The sequence below is a fragment of the Oryzias latipes genome, chromosome 3, assembly GCF_053564925.1.
Source record: "Oryzias latipes strain Hd-rR chromosome 3, Olatipes_Hd-rR_3.1".
NCBI lineage: Eukaryota > Metazoa > Chordata > Actinopteri > Beloniformes > Adrianichthyidae > Oryzias > Oryzias latipes.
In genome coordinates this window covers 14,812,571-14,831,935 of record NC_136239.1, presented here as the reverse complement: position 1 = coordinate 14,831,935, position 19,365 = coordinate 14,812,571, and the positions used below count along the sequence as shown (strand labels likewise).

The 19,365-nt window shown below is 38.4% G+C and overlaps 2 protein-coding genes across 4 annotated transcripts in view; one reads left to right on the top strand and one right to left on the bottom strand.

The window, feature by feature from the left end:
• adamts7 (a disintegrin-like and metallopeptidase (reprolysin type) with thrombospondin type 1 motif, 7) overlaps positions 1-6,374 on the top strand; it is a 201,964-nt gene extending 195,590 nt beyond the window's left edge. For both annotated transcript variants that reach the window (XM_078944241.1, XM_023952917.2), the window contains exon 24: positions 3,189-6,374. In XM_078944241.1, the coding sequence (XP_078800367.1) occupies positions 3,189-3,331 (143 nt within the window). In that variant the 3' untranslated portion in view covers positions 3,332-6,374. The remainder of the gene's footprint in view (positions 1-3,188) is intronic.
• Positions 6,375-15,144: 8,770 nt separating this feature from the next.
• Positions 15,145-18,725, bottom strand: calml4a (calmodulin-like 4a). Of its 2 annotated transcripts, none has more exons than XM_004066874.5 (5): positions 18,623-18,725; positions 18,497-18,527; positions 18,219-18,359; positions 17,607-17,795; positions 15,145-15,330 (listed from the first exon to the last, which is right to left on the bottom strand). In XM_004066874.5, exons 1-5 carry the CDS (start codon positions 18,623-18,625, stop codon positions 15,233-15,235), a joined length of 462 nt encoding a protein of 153 aa, XP_004066922.1. In that variant the 5' UTR covers positions 18,626-18,725; the 3' UTR covers positions 15,145-15,232. The 2 variants fall into 2 exon arrangements, with proteins under 2 accessions (XP_004066922.1, XP_078800366.1); XM_078944240.1 differs by lacking the exon at positions 15,145-15,330 and adding an exon at positions 17,186-17,371.
• Between the last annotated feature and the right edge of the window lie 640 nt (positions 18,726-19,365).

Genomic DNA, 19,365 nt, shown 5'->3' with positions numbered 1-19,365 from the left:
TTGTGGATCCCAGAAGTCATCCTCTCTCTCCTCTCACTGCCTGGAAATTGAGGCAAAGGGAAATTTGATTGACAGTCAAGCCGCTATGTAGTGTAGTTCCCGATAGAAAATGATATCAGGGTCCTTATGCCGGGGAAAGGAAGCTTGAATGTTTCAGTTGGATGAATATTACTTGGTGTATCATAATTCAGCAGGCTTTGGTTATGGGCACGTAAACAATCTGTGAAGTGAGGGGAATAACAAACATCCGCTGTAATAAATTTGAGTCCAGCGACTCTTATCAGATGATGTTTAATTTATGCTTATGTCCATCCGAGTTGTGCAAACTATCAGATCCCCTGCACATGCTTGAAGCTGGTAAATACTTTCCCTTGTTGTCCTTAAAGCATCATTAATACCATGTTCAAGAATGTGCTAAATGTTCTTCAGCACGGTTTAGCATTACAAGAACTTCTGAAATGACGCGGGACTTGCACCTTTCTGCACCGTTTCAGCCACTAGGTGGCAGCACACAGAGAGTTTTGGACTATAATTTCAGGAATTAAACAAGTTTATTTTAAGTTGTCGAAGATTTGGGGAGGGCCAGCAGTCAGCACCTTTAATGCCCCATTTGTTCAGGTAAACAGCTACAAAAAATTGATTTACCGTTTTGTTACCCTTGGAGAAAAAGTTCACCTCTTCCTGCATATTTTTGTCCAGAAGATGATGAAGCAAAAGTTTGTTTTAAAGAAACTAAGACCAAAGTTTAAATAGTTAAATTTCTCTGGTGTTACCTTTTCGTGTCTTAGCTCCTTCTAATCTCTTCTTTATTTCTCTTCTGCTTCATCACATTCTTAAAAATGATCAAATTCACCAAACAGATCAAAGGAAACTATACTTTTGTTGCTGTCCTAAACGGTGGAATAAGATATATAAAGATATGAATTATGGTATTTATAAGATGTCCACGTTGAATATTTTTTGGATTGCTCAGAAAAGGGTTCCTACTGTTTTTGGATGTTTTATATCTGAGGACTCTGGACCCGATATTTTTATTTTTACTTTATTTTATTTTTCCTAATTGTTCAAGATTGATAAAACGAAACAAAAAACCTTGGTGGTGTAAAACTGAAGGTTGGAAGTCTGTAATAATAAAAAAAACTTAATACAGCCTCTTTTTTAGTTGTATTTCAATCTTTTACTGTGCCGCAATATCACAAATTCTATTGAAGATACCTCAAAATGAGGCTTTGCACAGACATTATTAGGTGAAAAGTACTTGCAATTAAACATGTATTAATTAATTAAAGATCACAATTAATTAATCATACAAAAAAGGAATCCCATGACAGCACAAGCAAATATTTGCATAAAACTTTCAGGTTTGGAGTCATGTATCTTTGAGCATAAAGTGTATTCAAAAATGTCTTTTTATTTTTTTTAAAAGCCATTTGAGTGTTTGATGTGAAATATACAAACAAAAATAGAAAAAAATGTTTTCAACTGTCGCTTTACTGTTATTTAGCATTTCATAAAGATTAAGTGCTGCAAATATTTTAGCATTCATTGATGTTTATTTCTCTGCATTTATTGATAACTTTAAATGCAAACAATATAGTCTGAAAACATCTTTGGACTATCTAAATGAATTTGCATAAATGGGCTTTTTCTCAGAAATATCTGTATTTTGGGAAATAATTGAACCTTCAGGCTTCACAGTCTGCTCTCTTCTAAAGTGCAGCATTAGCGCTGAAAGTCTTTTTGTATTTTGTATTCTGCCGGCTATATTTAGCAGTCTAATGCTGTCTTGGTGCAAATTTATGCCAATTTACTTCATCTATCTTTTCAATGAAGTTTTACACTGCTATTTGTTTAGATTTATTATATTATCATATAATTGATCTACAAAACAGTGGAATGCTTTATGTTACACAACCTACACATTCTTACGGAGCCCCTAAAGGGCCATTGATGAAAAGAAATGGAGGAAAAAAAATTGTATTTAAGTAAAAAAAAAAAAAAAACTTTTTTTTTAAAACTGAAACTAACTGGTGGGAACCCGACACTAACTTGTGCGCACCAGTTAGTTTCAATTTATTTTTTTTTACTTCAAAACATGTTTTTTTACTTCAATTCTTTTTTTCATCAATGGCCCTTTAGGGGCTCCGTACTTTCTTAAAAGATTGTGAGCATTCATTTAAACCTGCTGTTTCCTGAAAGTGCACTCTTCCACCTTTTCTTTTTTTTTCTTTTTTTTTTTTTACCAATAAAACAAATTGCATTCATTGCCATTAAAGCTGGGGTTTAATAATCTGATCAAGTCAATGTGAAAAATTGATATCTGATGACAGAATGATTCCATTTTCTTTGATGGGAAGAGCAGTTTATGATGCTAATAGCTAAACTCTGAAACATCTCTGTTGTTGCAGCAGCTGCTCTGGAAGTGGGAGCTGCAAATTACCTTGAAATGCCTTTTGTACGACAGAGAACACAGTCGGTCACTGTTAGTACCCCTTAAAATGCTTTCATTTGAGTATTTAGTGCATACTGCTAAATTGCATAAAAACTATATTGGCATAGCCCTGGCTGTACCATCTGCCCTCTTTTACTGTGTACAGATCCACTTCTGAAGCTACATTCACATCGCCCTCGGTAACGCCATTGAAGCAGCCACTTTCAATGAAAAGTCTGTGTAGGCATGCGTAAAAGCAAAACTTCAGGCTTCCGTGTTAAAATTTCTCTCGCAAGACTGATTTAAGACTGATTTCAGGCTCCACAAGTAAAACGTGTGGCTATTGAACATGAGCTGCAGGTTAAAGCAGGTTAAACTTTGACCAATCAGGGACATGGATTTGGAAGTGACACGTAGATTTATCTGGTGAGGACGGAGATGCAATTTTGTTTGTGGTTGTTTTTAAAATACAGATTAACCGACTCTCCTGACATGATGGGAATCCATATGCGCCATTGCAAGGACGCAAATAACCAAACTGTTTCCGTTTTGTGGCCAAATTGCGAGATTTGCACCGCTCTTAAATTCAGCAGCGAGCCTCTTTTTAGTAAAAAGTAGATAAAGAAAAATAAGCCCCTGTTTGTCCAGTGTAAACACTGTGGGCTAAACGTATATTCAAGAACGCGCCACATGCTCGTTGTGTACATAGTTTAATGCTCGCTAAAATGGAACTTTTGTCTGTCTGTTGTCTGTACAGAAGCAGTTTGTCTTCGTGATCGCCTGACTGCTCGCTTCTGTCACACTCTCCACCTGCTCCGCCGCTGTCACCTCTCCAACGTCCAGTCCCAGTGCTGCAAGACCTGCAGCCAGCAGCAGCAGCACAGCTCGCCACTGAGGTGAAGAGGAGCTCATCCTATCCTTCATCCACAGAGTTTGCACCACAGGATAAGAATGAAAGAACAATCTGTTACCCTGAGCCCTCTCCTGAACCGGACTGCCCCAGATTTTCTGAGGTTTATTATCCATCAATATGCAAAAACCAGAATGTAAGTATTTGTACCTTGTTACGTGATTTACGAGCTCACACTGCACGAACATAGCTGTACAAGCACCACCTGCTAACCTTTCAGCAATGACAGCAGCAGCAGCTGAACAGTAATTTAGACAAGATGTGGTACAAGTGTTATGAGGATCAAAAAGGAAGTAGTGCAGAGATGCTTTGTCTGACAGAAAACAACTGTCCATTTGCTACAAGCCCCTTTCCTATTCAATAATTTTATTCTTTTTTGGTAAAAACATTCGTACTGCTTCCTCAAAGGTCTCCCTGCATCGATGGTCAGATGCCTAGACCTCCACCCTATGGTTAAAAAAAAATACCCTTTAAAGATCACAACATCTTTAAGTAACCAGCAGATTTTTGCAGGTAAAGAATTCCTTAATGATTTCAGTAAAATCTTTTAGTTTGCTTCTGGGAAGAAAGAAACATTTTTTTTCTAATGAAGCTGCAGAGAAGTTCTACTTTTTTGCACTTAAATCTTTTATTGCTAATGGGTAGAAAGAGCCCATTAATAGATGTGATCCACAGAGTCAGCCATTACAGGAAAATACACCAGACAGATATGTGCTTCTCAGAGCAAATTTACCATAAGGCAGTCTACAGATGCTTTCCACTACCTCCAGCAAAACAGACAGCCGTGCATTGCACTCAGGAATGGGGACCGATGACACCTTTCTGCAGTCTGTTTTTATTCTTCTGAGTTTGGGAGATTTTGTGAGCAGAGTACCTCGTGTCTTTACCAGTATGTGGCTTTTCTTCTTTGTCTGAGCTGCCAGATTAAAGACTCACTGTTTACCAGAACTACATCTAAATCATCAGCAGTCAAGTCTGAAAGACAAATTGTGGTGTTTTCTGTTGTTTTAAGCCGCTTTTGTTGAAAAGGATTCCTTTCTACCATCTCCAGAGCTTCTATAGCACTTTACAACACAGAGGCAGCCATCTTTTTGCATTTGTTCAGTGTGTTAGGAGGTAAAAGGCTATGATGCTGCTCCAACACAATCCTGCAAAGAGAACTGCACTCGCCACCATAGCTTCTGTCTTTCACAAAGTCTACAGTTTCCTTCTATGTACGTCTAATGGACTTTTCATGCATGTACCACAGATGTATAACATATATATCACCCATCCGGTGCACAAATTACATTAAAATTACGTAATTGATGCACAAATCACTAATGTATTGCATATAAACAGTGCAATAATCTTGCATGTTCTATGTTGATTTACTTGTTCTTTTCGTGGTTTATTTGTACTTATTCCATGGTTTTAACAGGGTTTATTCGTTATACATTTGAAGAAAATTTTACATAAAGACCACAACTTTTCTCACTTTTTTCAAGTATATTCATATATGACCAATTTTCATCCGTGGAAAATGCACAACATGTACTTAGTGGCTGTGTGACACAGCCTTTTAGACTTAGCATGTGCAATTTGTTTGGGATTTCTTAAGTGATAAACTAAATCGTTAGCACAAACAATAATAGGAGCAAACAGCAGTTTGCAAATGACAATGTCAGGCTGATCTCCACTGGTCTGTCTACGGTGCGTCTCCATTGCTTTGACACTAAAAATTAGAGCGTTCATTAATCAATCAACATGTTTACATTGCCCCCCTCAGGTCTTCGTCTCACATCTGTCCCTCCACAATGCAATGCAAGCTTTACGCTGTTTGTAGTTCAGTGACGTGTTGATTTGACTGCAAAAGGCCAGAGAAATTGGAAATAGGTCCGGGTTTCAAAACAAAACTTCCTTTGTACTTTCAAAATAAGAGTGTATAGTTTTTTATTTTCATATTTAAGGTGACGTGCCCATGTCATAACGCACGTAAACATCACGGATAACACCATCATCTATTTTCTCCATGGATGACGAAAAGTTAAATTTTGAAGGTACAAAAACAGAATTTATGATGCAAAACATGCATTGTACAAGACTCAGAGAGGACGTAGAGGGCATGGACCCCGATTGCCAAAGCTTTGAATGAACGACTCGACACGAGGGTGGCAGGACAAACCACTCCCCCGGAAGCCAGGGGGGAGTGGGAGCAGGCCAGAGACAGAACAGAGCCACATTTCAGATTTAGTTACTATGACCACCATCATGGTAATTAGGCCCTAAATTATCCAAAAGCTTTTATACCGTTGAATTAGATAGGCGATGTCTAACAAACAAAAATGGGCCTGCAGTCTTTTTTCACCTCTAATAATTAATTCCCAATAAATCTTATAACCTCCTTTCAATGTGCATCTATCCTTCCCGTTTCCTGCCACAAACACTTATCTTTCATCTTAATCAGTGAAAAATTGTTAAATGGACTGAAAGTGTTATTTTGCCTTTTTTTTACTGAAGCGCCACTTAGTGCATGCAGTTAATTAATCAAGTGCAAGTTTGCTCTGGTTTTTACACACAGACCTCAGACTTTATGTGTGTTTCTATTATTCAGCTTGTGATGCATTTTTGTTTTTTTGCTTAGTTTAGATAGGAAAAAAATTTAAACAAAGATTCCTAATTTTTTCACATTTGTAGTCTCACTATTTTGGGAAGAGCTTTAGCAAATAGACAAGCTGTGCAACTTTTACTGCAGCGAGAAAAGACCATCATAACATTATTATATTAGTCACACTTTGGTTTTACTTGTGCATGTAAAAACTGTATTGACATAAGTAAATGTGAAAAATAAACTGCAGGAACTCCTTGGTGCTACAAGCCGCACAGGCTACACACTTTTTAAATATCAGGTGTTGGCAGGCCCAGTGCCGTATGTGCTCAAGTATGGCACCATTTCATTTAATTAAATGATTAAACACATCATTAAAGGATGCATCAATGTGAGTGTGTTTTCTGACTGTGTCAAACAAAGGAAAATAAAGTATCACACTGAGATCTTTTTGGAGTTTGTGGTCATTTTTTGTTGATTTTTTTTTAATTATGAATAGAGTGAGAAAAAATCTTTAGTGACAAACTTCTGAGTGGTGTTTATACATTTCGAACCCGGTGAAGGGATTCGCTTTGGCGTTTCAGTAGTTTGCTGTTTTATTCGTAGTGAAACATAGGGATCTTTGAGATTCTTTCAGCCAGAGAAGACTGGCTGAAAGAATTCAGCTGGCAGAGGTATTATAAGCAGTCGAACTATATGAATTGCGAATACTGAAGCAGCTACCCCAGAACGGCGGGGGACACAAAGTTTGCCGATAGTACAGGCACTTGGCAGTTTAAACACAATCTCAGCCTGAAACATCGAGTATGTCGTGACATGTATATAAATCAGAAAACAACGCCACTGTCGGTTGCTTTTAAAAGACAAATGACTGTAAATCAGAGCGCAGATGAGGCAGAGGTGTAATTTAACACGGCTTACTTGGTTGCTGAAGAGGAACTACCCTTTACCAAACACAAAAGCCAGCTCGACCTTCAAAGGAACAATGACTTAAAACTTCACGAAACATACAACAACGATACAGCATGCGCACAATTCGTTGGAGTAATTGCAGATATTTTAAAGGTGAAGACTCGCACGAAAATCAAGGATGCTCCGTATTTATCAATTCTGATCGATGAGGACACAGACATTAGTAGATTTGGTTAGCATGTTGATTTACGGTATGCGCCCCTAAATTTTCTGGTTGTGCCCCTAAAATTGGGGGCCACTGTGCTCCTAGTGAAAAAGGTTAGTCTGGAGCCCTGGAGGGTGTTCATTTTCTGGTAAACCTTTAAACGTGTTATTTTCAACTTTTATACCATCATTCATCTGTGATTATGGATCTGGATCCGTTTTTTTTTTTTTTTATTTTATTTTTTTTTAGCTACATAATGTTTGCATGTGCAACGCTTTTTTTGAAGATGCTTTCATCTATATAAATACGTTTGTCGTTAATTATTGGTGCAGACAAGAAGAGGCAGGTGGAACATCAGGGCTTTTTTAATGTACCTGGTATTTTGATAGCCTCAACAAACCAAATAACTACAATATTTTTAAAAATTACACTTTAAATTGATTTTGCTCCTGCTCTATGTCTTAATCAAATATAGCTGAAGTTATAGTTGCATTAGAAAGTAAGTATGCAGTGAAAATTTTTTAATTTTGGTGGTTCATTTTGGTCAGAATGCAATAATATCTAACCCCATTTGTGTTTAGAATCCAGTACGAGTGGCCTTGTCTTAGAGACCATGGGACATGGAAACAGCAATTTTCTGAATTGAGTTTCCTCTGGCTTCCTGTCTTCTAATCCCTCGAAATAAGTTCTGGTTAGATGGCGTGATATGACGCAATTGTACTACGAGTGTGAAATTCAATCAGGGACGATGTCATCAGCTTGTGTCACATTTTACCGCAAATGGGACGATTCCCTTGCAATGGCCTTGCACCCTATGCAACCTGTGCATTTCTATTTCGCTATGAAGTAAATACAAAATCCTGGTATAACTGTAGGGTTTTTCAACTAAGAGCTACTTCCCTGGAAACCTTGATCGTTACTTTTGTACCCTTGCAGTAAAGGCACAAATGCATCTTTTCCTGGATGAACTTTGTCTATTATTAATGCAAAAGTTTTTCTAAGGAACAAGGTAAAAGGTTGGTGCTTTACACTTCATTTATTAGCTTATACTTAAACATCTTGAGGTTCTTTCTTGTGTTATAGAAAAACCTTCAGAAAATAAAAACATGACTTTTTTCGTGGTTCAGAAGATGGAAGTGTGTGACTTTGTGCACTTCATGAAAAGATAAGAGCTCCACCTGCACATAATAAAAACCAGTGAATAATACAGTTGGAAAGAACATTGTGTTTAAACTGTGAGTCATGAATCTTGAAAAACAGTTTTAGAACTTAAGGTTAAGTATTGATTTTTGAGTGTTTTAACTTATAAAAACCCATCCAAACTATAACAGAACAGTAAGAATAACATCATTAATATAAAAACAGACTATGGCAGCAGGTGATGTCCTTGTTCTGTCACCATACATTTGTTCATAGGAGTACCTTGGAATAGACATTATTCTTTGCTCTGCATCACTGTTTGTTTTTCGACTGCCTCTCCCTGTCTGCTCAGATCCACATAGCTGTCTGACTGTGCTGACTAAAGCCTTTTACTGTTTTTGTCTCCCATTTAACCTTTCTCTTGTGTTAGGGTCGCCACCGACTCGTTTTAGATTTTAAATCCTTAGTACACACACCCCTCCCCCCTCAATATATACATCCCAACATAAACACACACACACGCACACACACATCCTCTCCAACACACGCACACACATTCTGCAAGGAAGGTGGGACCTATGACCATCTGTCCCTTGCCCCTTCCCTGGTGGGGGGTACGGGGCCCTCGGCAACGGCGGCCGTGTCCCTTGGGTGCCGGTTTCCTGGGCCCGGTAGTGCTCTCTCTGTGCGGGGGGGGTTCACATTACACCTGAGCCGGGGGTGTTCGTGTCCCTGGGGGGTGGGTTCGGGTCCTTGCCCCTAGGCGCTGTGCCCCGCCAAATTTCCAACTGTGGCCGAGCCTGGTCGGGCCATGTTTGCAACACCCCTTGTGGGCCCCCCTTTTTCCCCGGGGTGTCCCCCTCCTGGGCGGGGGCGGCGGGCCCCTGCCTTGCTCCTCCCTGGTCCAACCGTGGGCCGGGTGGGTGGCTACCTGGAGTGCGGAGCGGGTCTCCCTTGGGGGGTCCGGGCTCGTACCTGGGGTTGGGGCGGGGGGCCGCCCGGAACTCCTGGGTGGTGATGGGGTGCTCGTCTGGGGCTGTGGCCGCCCTTCTCCGGTGGGGCCCTACGCTGGGCTCTCCTGGCGCGGTGGGGGGGCTGCTCTCCTGGTTGGACTGGGGCGGCGCTCTCTTTCCCTCCGTGCTTCCCTGCTCTCTGGCTCTGGGGGCCTCGCGGCGGTCCGGCTGGCCCTGGCCTGGGTGGCGGATTTCGTTGCCCGGGGGGCGGATTGTTCCCTGCCTGCTCCCGTGTGGCGTTGGAGGGGGTACCGGCTGCCGCTGCTGATGCGGCGAGGGTCTTGGTGTGGGGATGGCTGGGCACTCTCCTTTCCTCCATTCCTCCATCCATTTTAGAAGAAGATAAACACTCACCTGAGCACAGGTGTTAGCTCACCTTTGCACTAATAGTTTGCGTGATAGAATGAATGAAATATTTCACACTAGTTGGTTTTAAGGCATAGATATGCATGTGAACACTGTTCACATCTGTTTTGTGTGCATGTTGACATGTGGGCTTTTTTGTGGCTAACAGGTGTGTTGATAACATTTGAGTGTGTGTGGACAGGCCCCGCCCTTTTTGTACTACATTTGAACCTTACCGTAATGATAAACAACCAGTAAACTTGTTGCTTTATGCTGCTTCATTGTCTTATCCCCCCTCCCCTCCTATTATCACCCTCCTAACTCCCCCCCCCCTCCCTCTAACATTCCTCTCTCTTCTTCCCTTCTTTTCTTTTCCGTCCAGTCCAACACCAAAGACTTTTAAACATGGTTGAAATTAATAAAGTTCTGCCTCAATTACAAAAGGGGTTTATTCAGACAGACCTTTGGTTTGTCTGAAGATTAACAACCCCTCTTGTTAAAGTAAAATATGTCCAACACAAGAGGCCATCAGCTCTCATCTGACTGCCCAGCTGTTGGACAGGACAAGTTAAAAAAAAAAAGAAAAAAAAAAGATTTTAAATCTATCAAAGAACCACATAGGGTTGATTTATTGCTTCAAGGCTTTTTGACTTTGTCAGGAATTTATATTTCAACAAAAAACATTAACCAATTTTTATTTTCACTATTTCTAAATAGCTCTGGTTAAAAAACATTAGTAGTGTTCGGGTCGGTTTCGACCCAGTTATAAAAACTTGATTTTAAAGCAAATATTACAACCAAAACTGAAACTATAATTGCACTGTAAACCAAAATAGTTATAGAGGGCTTCTCTCCCAATAATTTTAACTAGACGAGAGTCTCATATTGTCTTGTTGACAGCCCACTGTCAGTATATATTGTTGATGACTTGCAGAGTGCACATCTCCAAATTGTATGACGCAAAAATGAGAAGAAGATTTACAATACCACAAGTTCTGGATCATATTTTTAATGAAAATTAAGGAGATGACACAGAGCAGCATAGCGATGTGGATGAGCAGGCCTCTGAAGTGGAAGATAATGTGGATTATCATCCAGAAGACACAAACACATCTGATGAGTCAGATGAGGAAGTCACAGGTGGTGAAGCCCCTCCAGCTGAAAGATTTAAGTCCAAAGATGGTAAGATCTGTTGGAGCTCAGATTTGTGTTGTATTTGTGTTGTGGACCCACATTAACCCTTGTGCTATCCTATGACCCCACCCTTACATTGACGTGTTCTCCCTACCATGACAAAGGTGGATAAAGGTGAAGAGGATTTCATGTAATCCATGGACACCAGTGAAGATCACAAATCATTGAAGAAAAAAGGTTCAGAGCACTGTCTAGTGGGTCTAGATGACCCAACTCCCAACGTTAAAGTGCCTAGGATAGCACAAGGGTTACAGAAGGATGGAACACAACCAAAAAATATAAACGGAGAACTTTTGAGGAACTGGGACAATCCCTTGTCAAGGCGCACATTGAGCGAAGAGATCGTGTGCCTCTGAGATCCAAAGGCTGCGGCCTTGGTCAGACAGCAGAGCTCCTCTAATACTCTGTCCATACCACAAAGACCATGCACATCAGCCTCCTCCTCAGCCAGCCCAGCCTCAACACCACCTACAACAGCCACAACCCCACTCAGTCCACCTGACTCTAAAAGGAAGAGGTGTCAGGTCTGCCCAAGCAGTAAGGACAGAAAGACAAATACACCATGCTTCACCTGCAAGAAATATCTCTGCAAGGAACACTCTAAATGTGTCACATTTTGCCACGCATGCGTCTGAATACACACAAGTTCTTGCACGTGCGACGTAGAAATTGGTTTAATTGATTTATTGTTTTGTTGATTGCGTGACGTTGCAATTCTATATTTTTTGCTAGATTTTGTTTGTGTTTATATTCAAGTTTTATTGTTTAAAAATATATGCTTTTTGCCGCCTTTTCAGTATAAATATACAGTTTATCGGTTGAAATTGACCCAAAACACAATATACATTACTAAAGTTAAAAACATAAAAATGTAAAAATAAGCAAACCAAATTTATTTTAGGGATGATTCTATTACCCCTCAGTAACAATCAGGTAACACAAAAATACTTTTATGTAGTTATATTATTAACTTGAGGTTCATTCTACCATTTTTTGTAATAAAAAAGAGGGACATATTGACAAAAAAAGAGCTGAGGCTCCCACCAAAGGTATTCAAACTCACAATTTTCATGTCAAAGGAAGTGTCATGGTTAGACGTGAGTTCGGAATGACCCAAATGCTGGAACCGGGAAAGAGACTCGGACTCAGAGGTAGGTTTAGAGGATTTAATGAAGAGTTGAGATGAAGAGGGTTTCTTCTTTACTGGTGTCCATGGATTACATGAAATCTTTCCACCTTATCATGGTAGGGATAACATGTCAATGTTAGGGTGGGGTCATCTGGACCCCATATTATAACACAAGGGTTAACTCCTCGAGCACCATTTGGAAGCTGCTTGGAAAATTTGTAGATTCTGAACAGCGTTAGGGCGGCAGGCTTTCCAAGCGACGTTTTCCTGTTGCTAGCCTATTTTTTTCCCGGAATATTGTGAAAATGTAACACACGATTCCCTGGCTTAACCCTTGTGCTATCCTATGGGGTCCAGATGACCATTGATGTGTTATTCCTACCATGACAAAGGTTGATAAAGGGGGAAAGATTTCATGTAATCCATGGACACCAGTGAAGATCACAAATCATCGAAGAAAAAAGGTTCAGCGCACTGTCTAGTGGGTCTAGATGACCCCACTCCCAATGGTTAAGTGCCTAGGATAGCACAAGGGTTAAGCTGAACAAAACAATATGACATACAATAGAAACATACTAGGAATGTGGCCGTGGTTAACAAAACACCTCCTTTGCCATGGTAATACAAAAGCTTACTTTTGCCAATTCTTCTAAAAGTTACATAGACCTGTTCGTCAACCTCGGCTGACCAAACCATAAACTGGCTGCTATGGAGATAAGTCCAATAGAAAAGATAATTAGTCACATGCATCTCTGACTAGGGTGGCAGGGGAAGAGGAGGAGGGTAGGCTCATGCAGCAGCTGCTCAGCCAGTGAGGGCGGGTCGAGGGGTGAAGCCAGGTAGCACCTGTGGGCCTAACCACACTGCTTGCGGCTTTAATTAGATTATATTTCTGCAGTTCCCACGGGAGTTTTGCAAGCAACCAACGCATTGTTATTTCTGTTGGTACATTCACTGTTTTGAAACCAGACTGCTATTATTGTATATACATAACTCCAGGGATGTAACGATTCATTTTACCAACAATTCTGTATCTAATATTTCATTATTCCTCTGATGTGTTCTGGCTGCTTATGATGATGAATGCATGTGTTTTTACACAGCCGCAGCAGACCTCACGCAGAGAAAACAAGCCAAGGCGTCGATGCATGACATCATTCTTGAAACGTTGCTGAGAGGGGGTTATTATTGAAGGAAACAACACACATGAGGGTAAAAAACGTGTGTAACATACGTTTGGTAAAAGGTAGGGAAACATGGTTTCAAATTGTCTCCTGGGTTTGTAATAAAAAGATTCTTGTCAAAACAGAAATGTGAGGCTGAATGAAGCAGAAATGTTTAATTTATCCAGATGTGATGGAAGCAGACAATGTCTAAATCTACAAAACGTTCCGCACAAAGATGCATCTCAAATTTTTTTTATTTTTTTTTTTTTATTTGAAATGGTTTATTTCAAGCAATCAAAATAGAAGTAATACACAAAAAACAATATAATCATCAGTTATACATTCATACAGTAACTAATCAAACTTAGGATAATTAGACATAATTAATAAATATTGCTTGAAAGGGAGTGGAAGCAAGCGAACTTATATAATCCCACCCCGTTATACTATAACCATTTTATTACATGATTTATCCATATCCGGTTCCTAGGTTTTATCAGACAGAATTAACAATCATAAGGTATCAATAAAGCACATGCCAAAGCTAAGTACTACGTCAAAAATAACTATTTTAGAAATCAACATGGCAAATGCAGCATCTGAAATAAATGCAAATTATGTTACTTTTAAAAGTCATTCATATGCTTTAAAACATAATACTATACCAGTAAAATAGACACAACACTGTTTCAGGAATTTTCATAGCAAAATTTCATCAAGTATCAAAAGTTAAAAACATGTGCAAAGTTATGCTACATTAGGAAAGATTTTTGAATCAATTTATCAATTTTAGGGAGCTAGTGAAGTAATATCATCAAAAGTCAATCAATTTAACAATTTTCAAAAGTGATTAATCATTTGTTTTACTCTTTTTATATATTTTTTTTGTATTTTTATTTTATTTTTTATATAATAAAGTAATGCTGTAGGGGGAAAATAAAAAGGGTCCATAAACTGTCGAATTGTCCAAGGTTGGCATTTCTTCTTTTACTGATAACATTTTTAAATAAATAAATTGAGAAGTTATCAGAGATATCTGAAACTATTTCGGACCCAGACTATATTTTTTCCAAATATGTAGCAGACGGACATGTTTGTGTTATCTTGAGTCCTGACAGAAAGGCTCTGGAGCCTATAAATTTACATTGTGAGCAGCAGATGTTGATATTTTTTTATACCTGTGGGGTTCGTCTTATCTGCTGTTTGACAAACACATACTGTTTATGTATAATAAAATTCTAATTATGCTTTTAATTTATTTTTAAACAATGAACACTTGAATTTGACAACAGTGAGAGAAATTATTTCGATCTTATTTTCGATCTTTCGTACAATCATCAAGCTATTTTCAAAGCATGTAAATATTTTCTGAGGAAAATGTTTTGTAATGATATAGATTTAATAGACATATTTTTATAATCGTTTTGATAGATCAATGTCTAGGGCTTCTTTTGCAAACTGCAAAAACTTTGTAAAGTTCAACAGCAAAACATTAGACAGAGGGAAGGAATCTGCTTTTCTTTTCTTTTTTTTTTGTAATATAAACCCAACAGTTTATGTGCGTGTGTGCAGAACTTGCTTGCAACACATAATCCCATCTCTGGAGGGAGAAGTAACTGCAGTCACTACTGCGCTAGGCACCTGCTGGCTATTTACTCCCACTGTCCAGCCGGAACCCTTGTGCTATCCCAAGCACTTTAACATTGGGAGTTGGGTCATCTGGACCCACTAGACAGTGCTCTGAACCTTTTTTCTTCAATGATTTGTGATCTTCACTGGTGTCCATGGATTACATGAAATCTTTCCACCTTTATCCACCTTTGTCATGGTAGGGAGAACACGTCAATGTAAGGGTGGGGTCATCTAAGATAGCACAAGGGTTAAACGCTGAGTGCCAGGCATGGAGGCATTATTTGTGACACTCTTTGGTACAGTCCAAGCTCGGAAGGGATCCTCCAATCGCAGTGGGAGCGGTCTTCAAACAGACCAGTGGTACAGTTTAGGAAAACTATAAGCACAAATAAGAACAAAGTTCATGTGCATTAAGAACTTTATGAATAAATCACACATCAGATTATTAAAATACATATGTGTAAAAAAATACAAAGAACGTAACCTTATTCCATGCTTTTATTTTGTAATTCGGACACATTTAAAGAAAGTTTGATGATTTTTCTTCTTTTTTGTTGTTGTTTGAAACTCAGTAATCAATTGGTGGCAGGGTCACCATTCTGGTGAACTCTTCATAGTTTATGACTCCGTTTGACTTGACGTTTGCCTCCCTGAAGAGTTCATCCACTGCAGAGAGAAGAAAACCAGCAGCTGCTTTAGAGCCCAGATAAAAAGAGACATTAGAAAAAGTCATGTTTCTGTCTGTGAATGACGTGCTGATCCATCCTCATAGGTTCTGAAACCTTACATGCCCAATGATTTCTTTAGATAAATCATGTTTTTTTTAATAAAATTGTTATTAATACCTTTCTGCATTATGTTGAAACCTCAACATCCAAGTCTAATTCTTCAGATGTAAATCTCAAACCGACTCATTAAGCTTCCAATTTCAATAGCATGCATGAATGATTCCTGTCTGATTTTAGAACTCAAATGTGAATTTTTAATAATTAACTTTGACTACTGAATAACTAAATTAGATTTCCTTCGATTTTTTTTCCCCTGCTTTTTTTTGTTAAAGCTGCATCCGTATTTGTTAAAGAATAGATCCTCTTAGTCAATAGAGGCATGTTCAGCTCCTGGAGCGTTGAGCATGAAACCTCTCCGCATTTGAGGAAGAGCGTTTGGATTTAATAGAGATCTAACGTGGATGCTTTTATTACTGCCGCCCATATTTTGTCCATCAAATGTAAAAACACACAAAAAAAACCCAACAGATGCTTTCATTTATCATGAAGTCAAGTGAATTAGAGATCAGCATGTGATTTTGTTAAAAAACATTTAAGAATTTGTTTTTTTTTATGTGACTTCTTTTTTTGTTGTTGAAATTTTGCACTTTTGCAAGGACAAAGCTTTCAACATTAGAACAGTGAGGGATTGAAAAAAAAAAAGATATTCTATCTTGAAACATGTAAAGACTTGCTCTTTAGCTACTCTAAAGTCTAAAGGACAAGACTCAATGCAAGAATCAGCCTTATTCATACTCATTATTTTGAATTATGACAATTTTCTTAAGCCTTGAACAACATTTTTTAAATTAACGTTTTTTTCAGATTTCTTTTTTTAATCATATAAGAGAATCCATTTTCTTCCACTCATCCTGCACCGGGTCACGGGGCAGTCATGTAAGCCAGGGGTCAGCAACCTTTAACGCTAAAAAAATATTGTTTGGTTCAGTTTCTCAAAGAACAAAATCCAGTGAGAGCCGTAAAGTCCCCCTTTATAATTTAGAAAAATAAACGTTGTGCTATTGTGGCCATTTAAAGTCAGAATTCTGAGATTAAAGTAAAAAATTTCTATGCCCTTTTTTTTTCTTTCTCCATGGCCCTAATCCTCTTCTGTAATTTACTCATCAAATATAACTCTTAAAAATTTACAATAATTAAATCACAGCAGTGTTATATGTTTCTATGTATAATAATTTTGACTGTTACTTTTGACAGCAGCACAGACAAGTTATTTTCAAAATAAAACACATTCTGTCAAATAAGATCCTCCTGCTGCAGCAGATTTATTTTATTTAAAAATGTAAGAAAGTCAAACATGACATTTTCATCATTGTGACTTCTGTGCGCATTTTTTTAACTAATTTTATTATTGAATATAAAAATGGCAACACTGATGAAGAATCCATTTAAGTAAATTTATTACTTTAAATGCAATTTTATACTTTAAGAACTTTGCCTCTGAACAGCAAATTGACTCTGTTTAATAATAATAATAAACCATCAGACTGTGGATTGAACCTTTTATCATAGTTTTGCTCAGTTATCTGACATGTTAAAAATCTAGCTGTAAATGAAAAAACTTAATTAACTAAAATTAGTTAACCAAAACAATGAAACTCATTATTTATTCAAAGTGTTTGAAATTTTCATTTGAAACCAAAGAGGAGGGATAAAGACCTGCATGTGGCTCTGGACTCTCAGGTTAGACCCCTGATCTAAGCAAAGAAGCCCAGCTCTCCTCTTACTTTTCCCCACCTTAAGTCTTAATTTGAAATCATAGCCAAAGACCGAAGTCTTGCCCTAGATATGTGACAAAAGACTTGACATTTGGTTAATACTTGGAGCCAAAGACTCAAGATTTGACTGCGCTTACAAAAGGGGTCTTGCAAGCATCTCTGGTCCAGATAGGTTCTGTCTTTCACAGATTCTGCAATCTTCCCCTTTTGCAGCAACAGAAAAAAACTTGTGAAGTGGTGAAAATAAAAAAAAATCCTCATAAAACAGTAGCCCCAGCTTGTAACAGAGAAAATAACTTTCTTGACCTTTCTGACCAACAGAAACAAAACATTACTTAAAATTTGCCTGGAGCAGCCAGACTGCCTCATTTGTGTCAAAATGAATCCTGTGCTTCTTTCATGTACTGATGCAGCTGCTATCGTCACTCAGGGCAGTTACCTTCTTCATTTGTGAGTTTCTCTCCTAACTTAGTGAGTTTAGCCTTCAGCTCAGACGCATGGATGGTTCCTTTGTTCTGCTTGTCTGTCATCCTAAAAGCCTCCAGGATCTCCGTCCCAGGGTCCTCCTGCTGCATCTGTCTGTGCATCATCGTCAGGAAGGTGGAGAAGTCCAGCTCACCATTTTTCTCTAAAAACAGAGATTAATGACGAAAATGATTGACTGTTTCTTCATTTAAGGAAAAAGAATTGCTTTACCAAGTGTTTTCAGATCAAAAACTTGTCTTAGGAGGACCCATCTATTGTTACTGTTGTGTGAAAATGTGATGTTTTCCTTCTTGTAGGAATTCATTAAAGCCAATGAAAAATAGAAAATAATTTTCTCTGCTGTTTTCAAGATTCATTTACAATTTTACAACCTGGATTTTCAATTTAGTTACTGAAATGAGGGGAGTTGGGGGACTGTTTCTTGTGCTAAATTAGTGATACAAAAAGCCTCTTTCTTCTTTTTGGCTTTTACAAATCTATAAATCTGACTAACATCAGACTTTAAACTTCCAGACACATCCCATCTGTCTGACATGAGTGAGTAGATGCTGCGCATTTTACTTACCAATTTTGTGAACTTGTAGATGCCTGTCTATCTCACCAAATGTGGGGCTCGTACCCAGGCAGCGCATGACCGTAATCAGATCTTTGGAATCTATTCTGCCGTTCCGCTTCTTGTCATACAAGGAGAAGCACTCCTTGAACTCTGCAGAGACAAAATGAAAGAATTGTGATGGCTGTTCTTCCTACAAGGTTAGGTCAGGCTAAAAACGAACTGAAGAGGAAATGTTGGCAAAGATCAGTGTAGAATAAATCAAACAAAAAATCCATGTAAAATCTTACCGCTGATTTGAGCTTGTGTTAGAAACTTAGCCTGCAGAGTAGCAACAGCAGAGAGTCACTTCTTAAAGAAAACATGTCAATAACAACTACAAAATAAGGGCAAAAGAAGAATTCTGTTGCTCTTACCATTTCTGAAGGTGTTCTTTACCGGAAGGACTCATGCACTCTGAGTCACCTGTTCCTCCGCCTGTCTAAAGTTCACTGTCTGTAGGCTGCAGTGCAATATAATATGTGTTGCTGTGGAAACAGTGATAACAGATCCACCTGGGCTGTACTGTTCTTTTCCTTATGAGTCTGCAGTAAACTGAGACCACTATTATCAGAAAATTACAACAATTATTTTGAAAGGCGCTTAAGCACATAAGTAGACAGATTGTTTACTAAGAGCACAATTTGGTTCAAATGAAGGAACATTCAAGATTTAAGAGAACATTTTTGGTCAGATCTTTGCCTCAGAGCTTTTTTGAAAAAAATTATGAAAGAAAAAATCTTCCAACTGTCCTGTCTGTCCCTTCTGATAATGCTGACCCCCATTTACCTCAATGCAGTGGTCTGTGAAAAGGTCAGACACCATCAGGCCTCAGCTGGCTTTGTTTCCAGCATGCTCACATAGCTGCTGGAGAGTATTCCTGCCTGAGCTTTACAAGAGAAATTGGATCTGAGGTACAACTTGAAATATGGCAGATTATTATGTGAATAACATAAAAAAAATGAAAAAAAAGACCAACTGAAGCAATAGATGAAAATCAGATTAAAAATATTATGGGGGGAAATATTGATCATGGCTAATCCCCTCATAAACAATTACTCATGATGTTAGGCATAAATGAAAATTTAGAAATATGTAAACATCAGAATAACATTAAGTC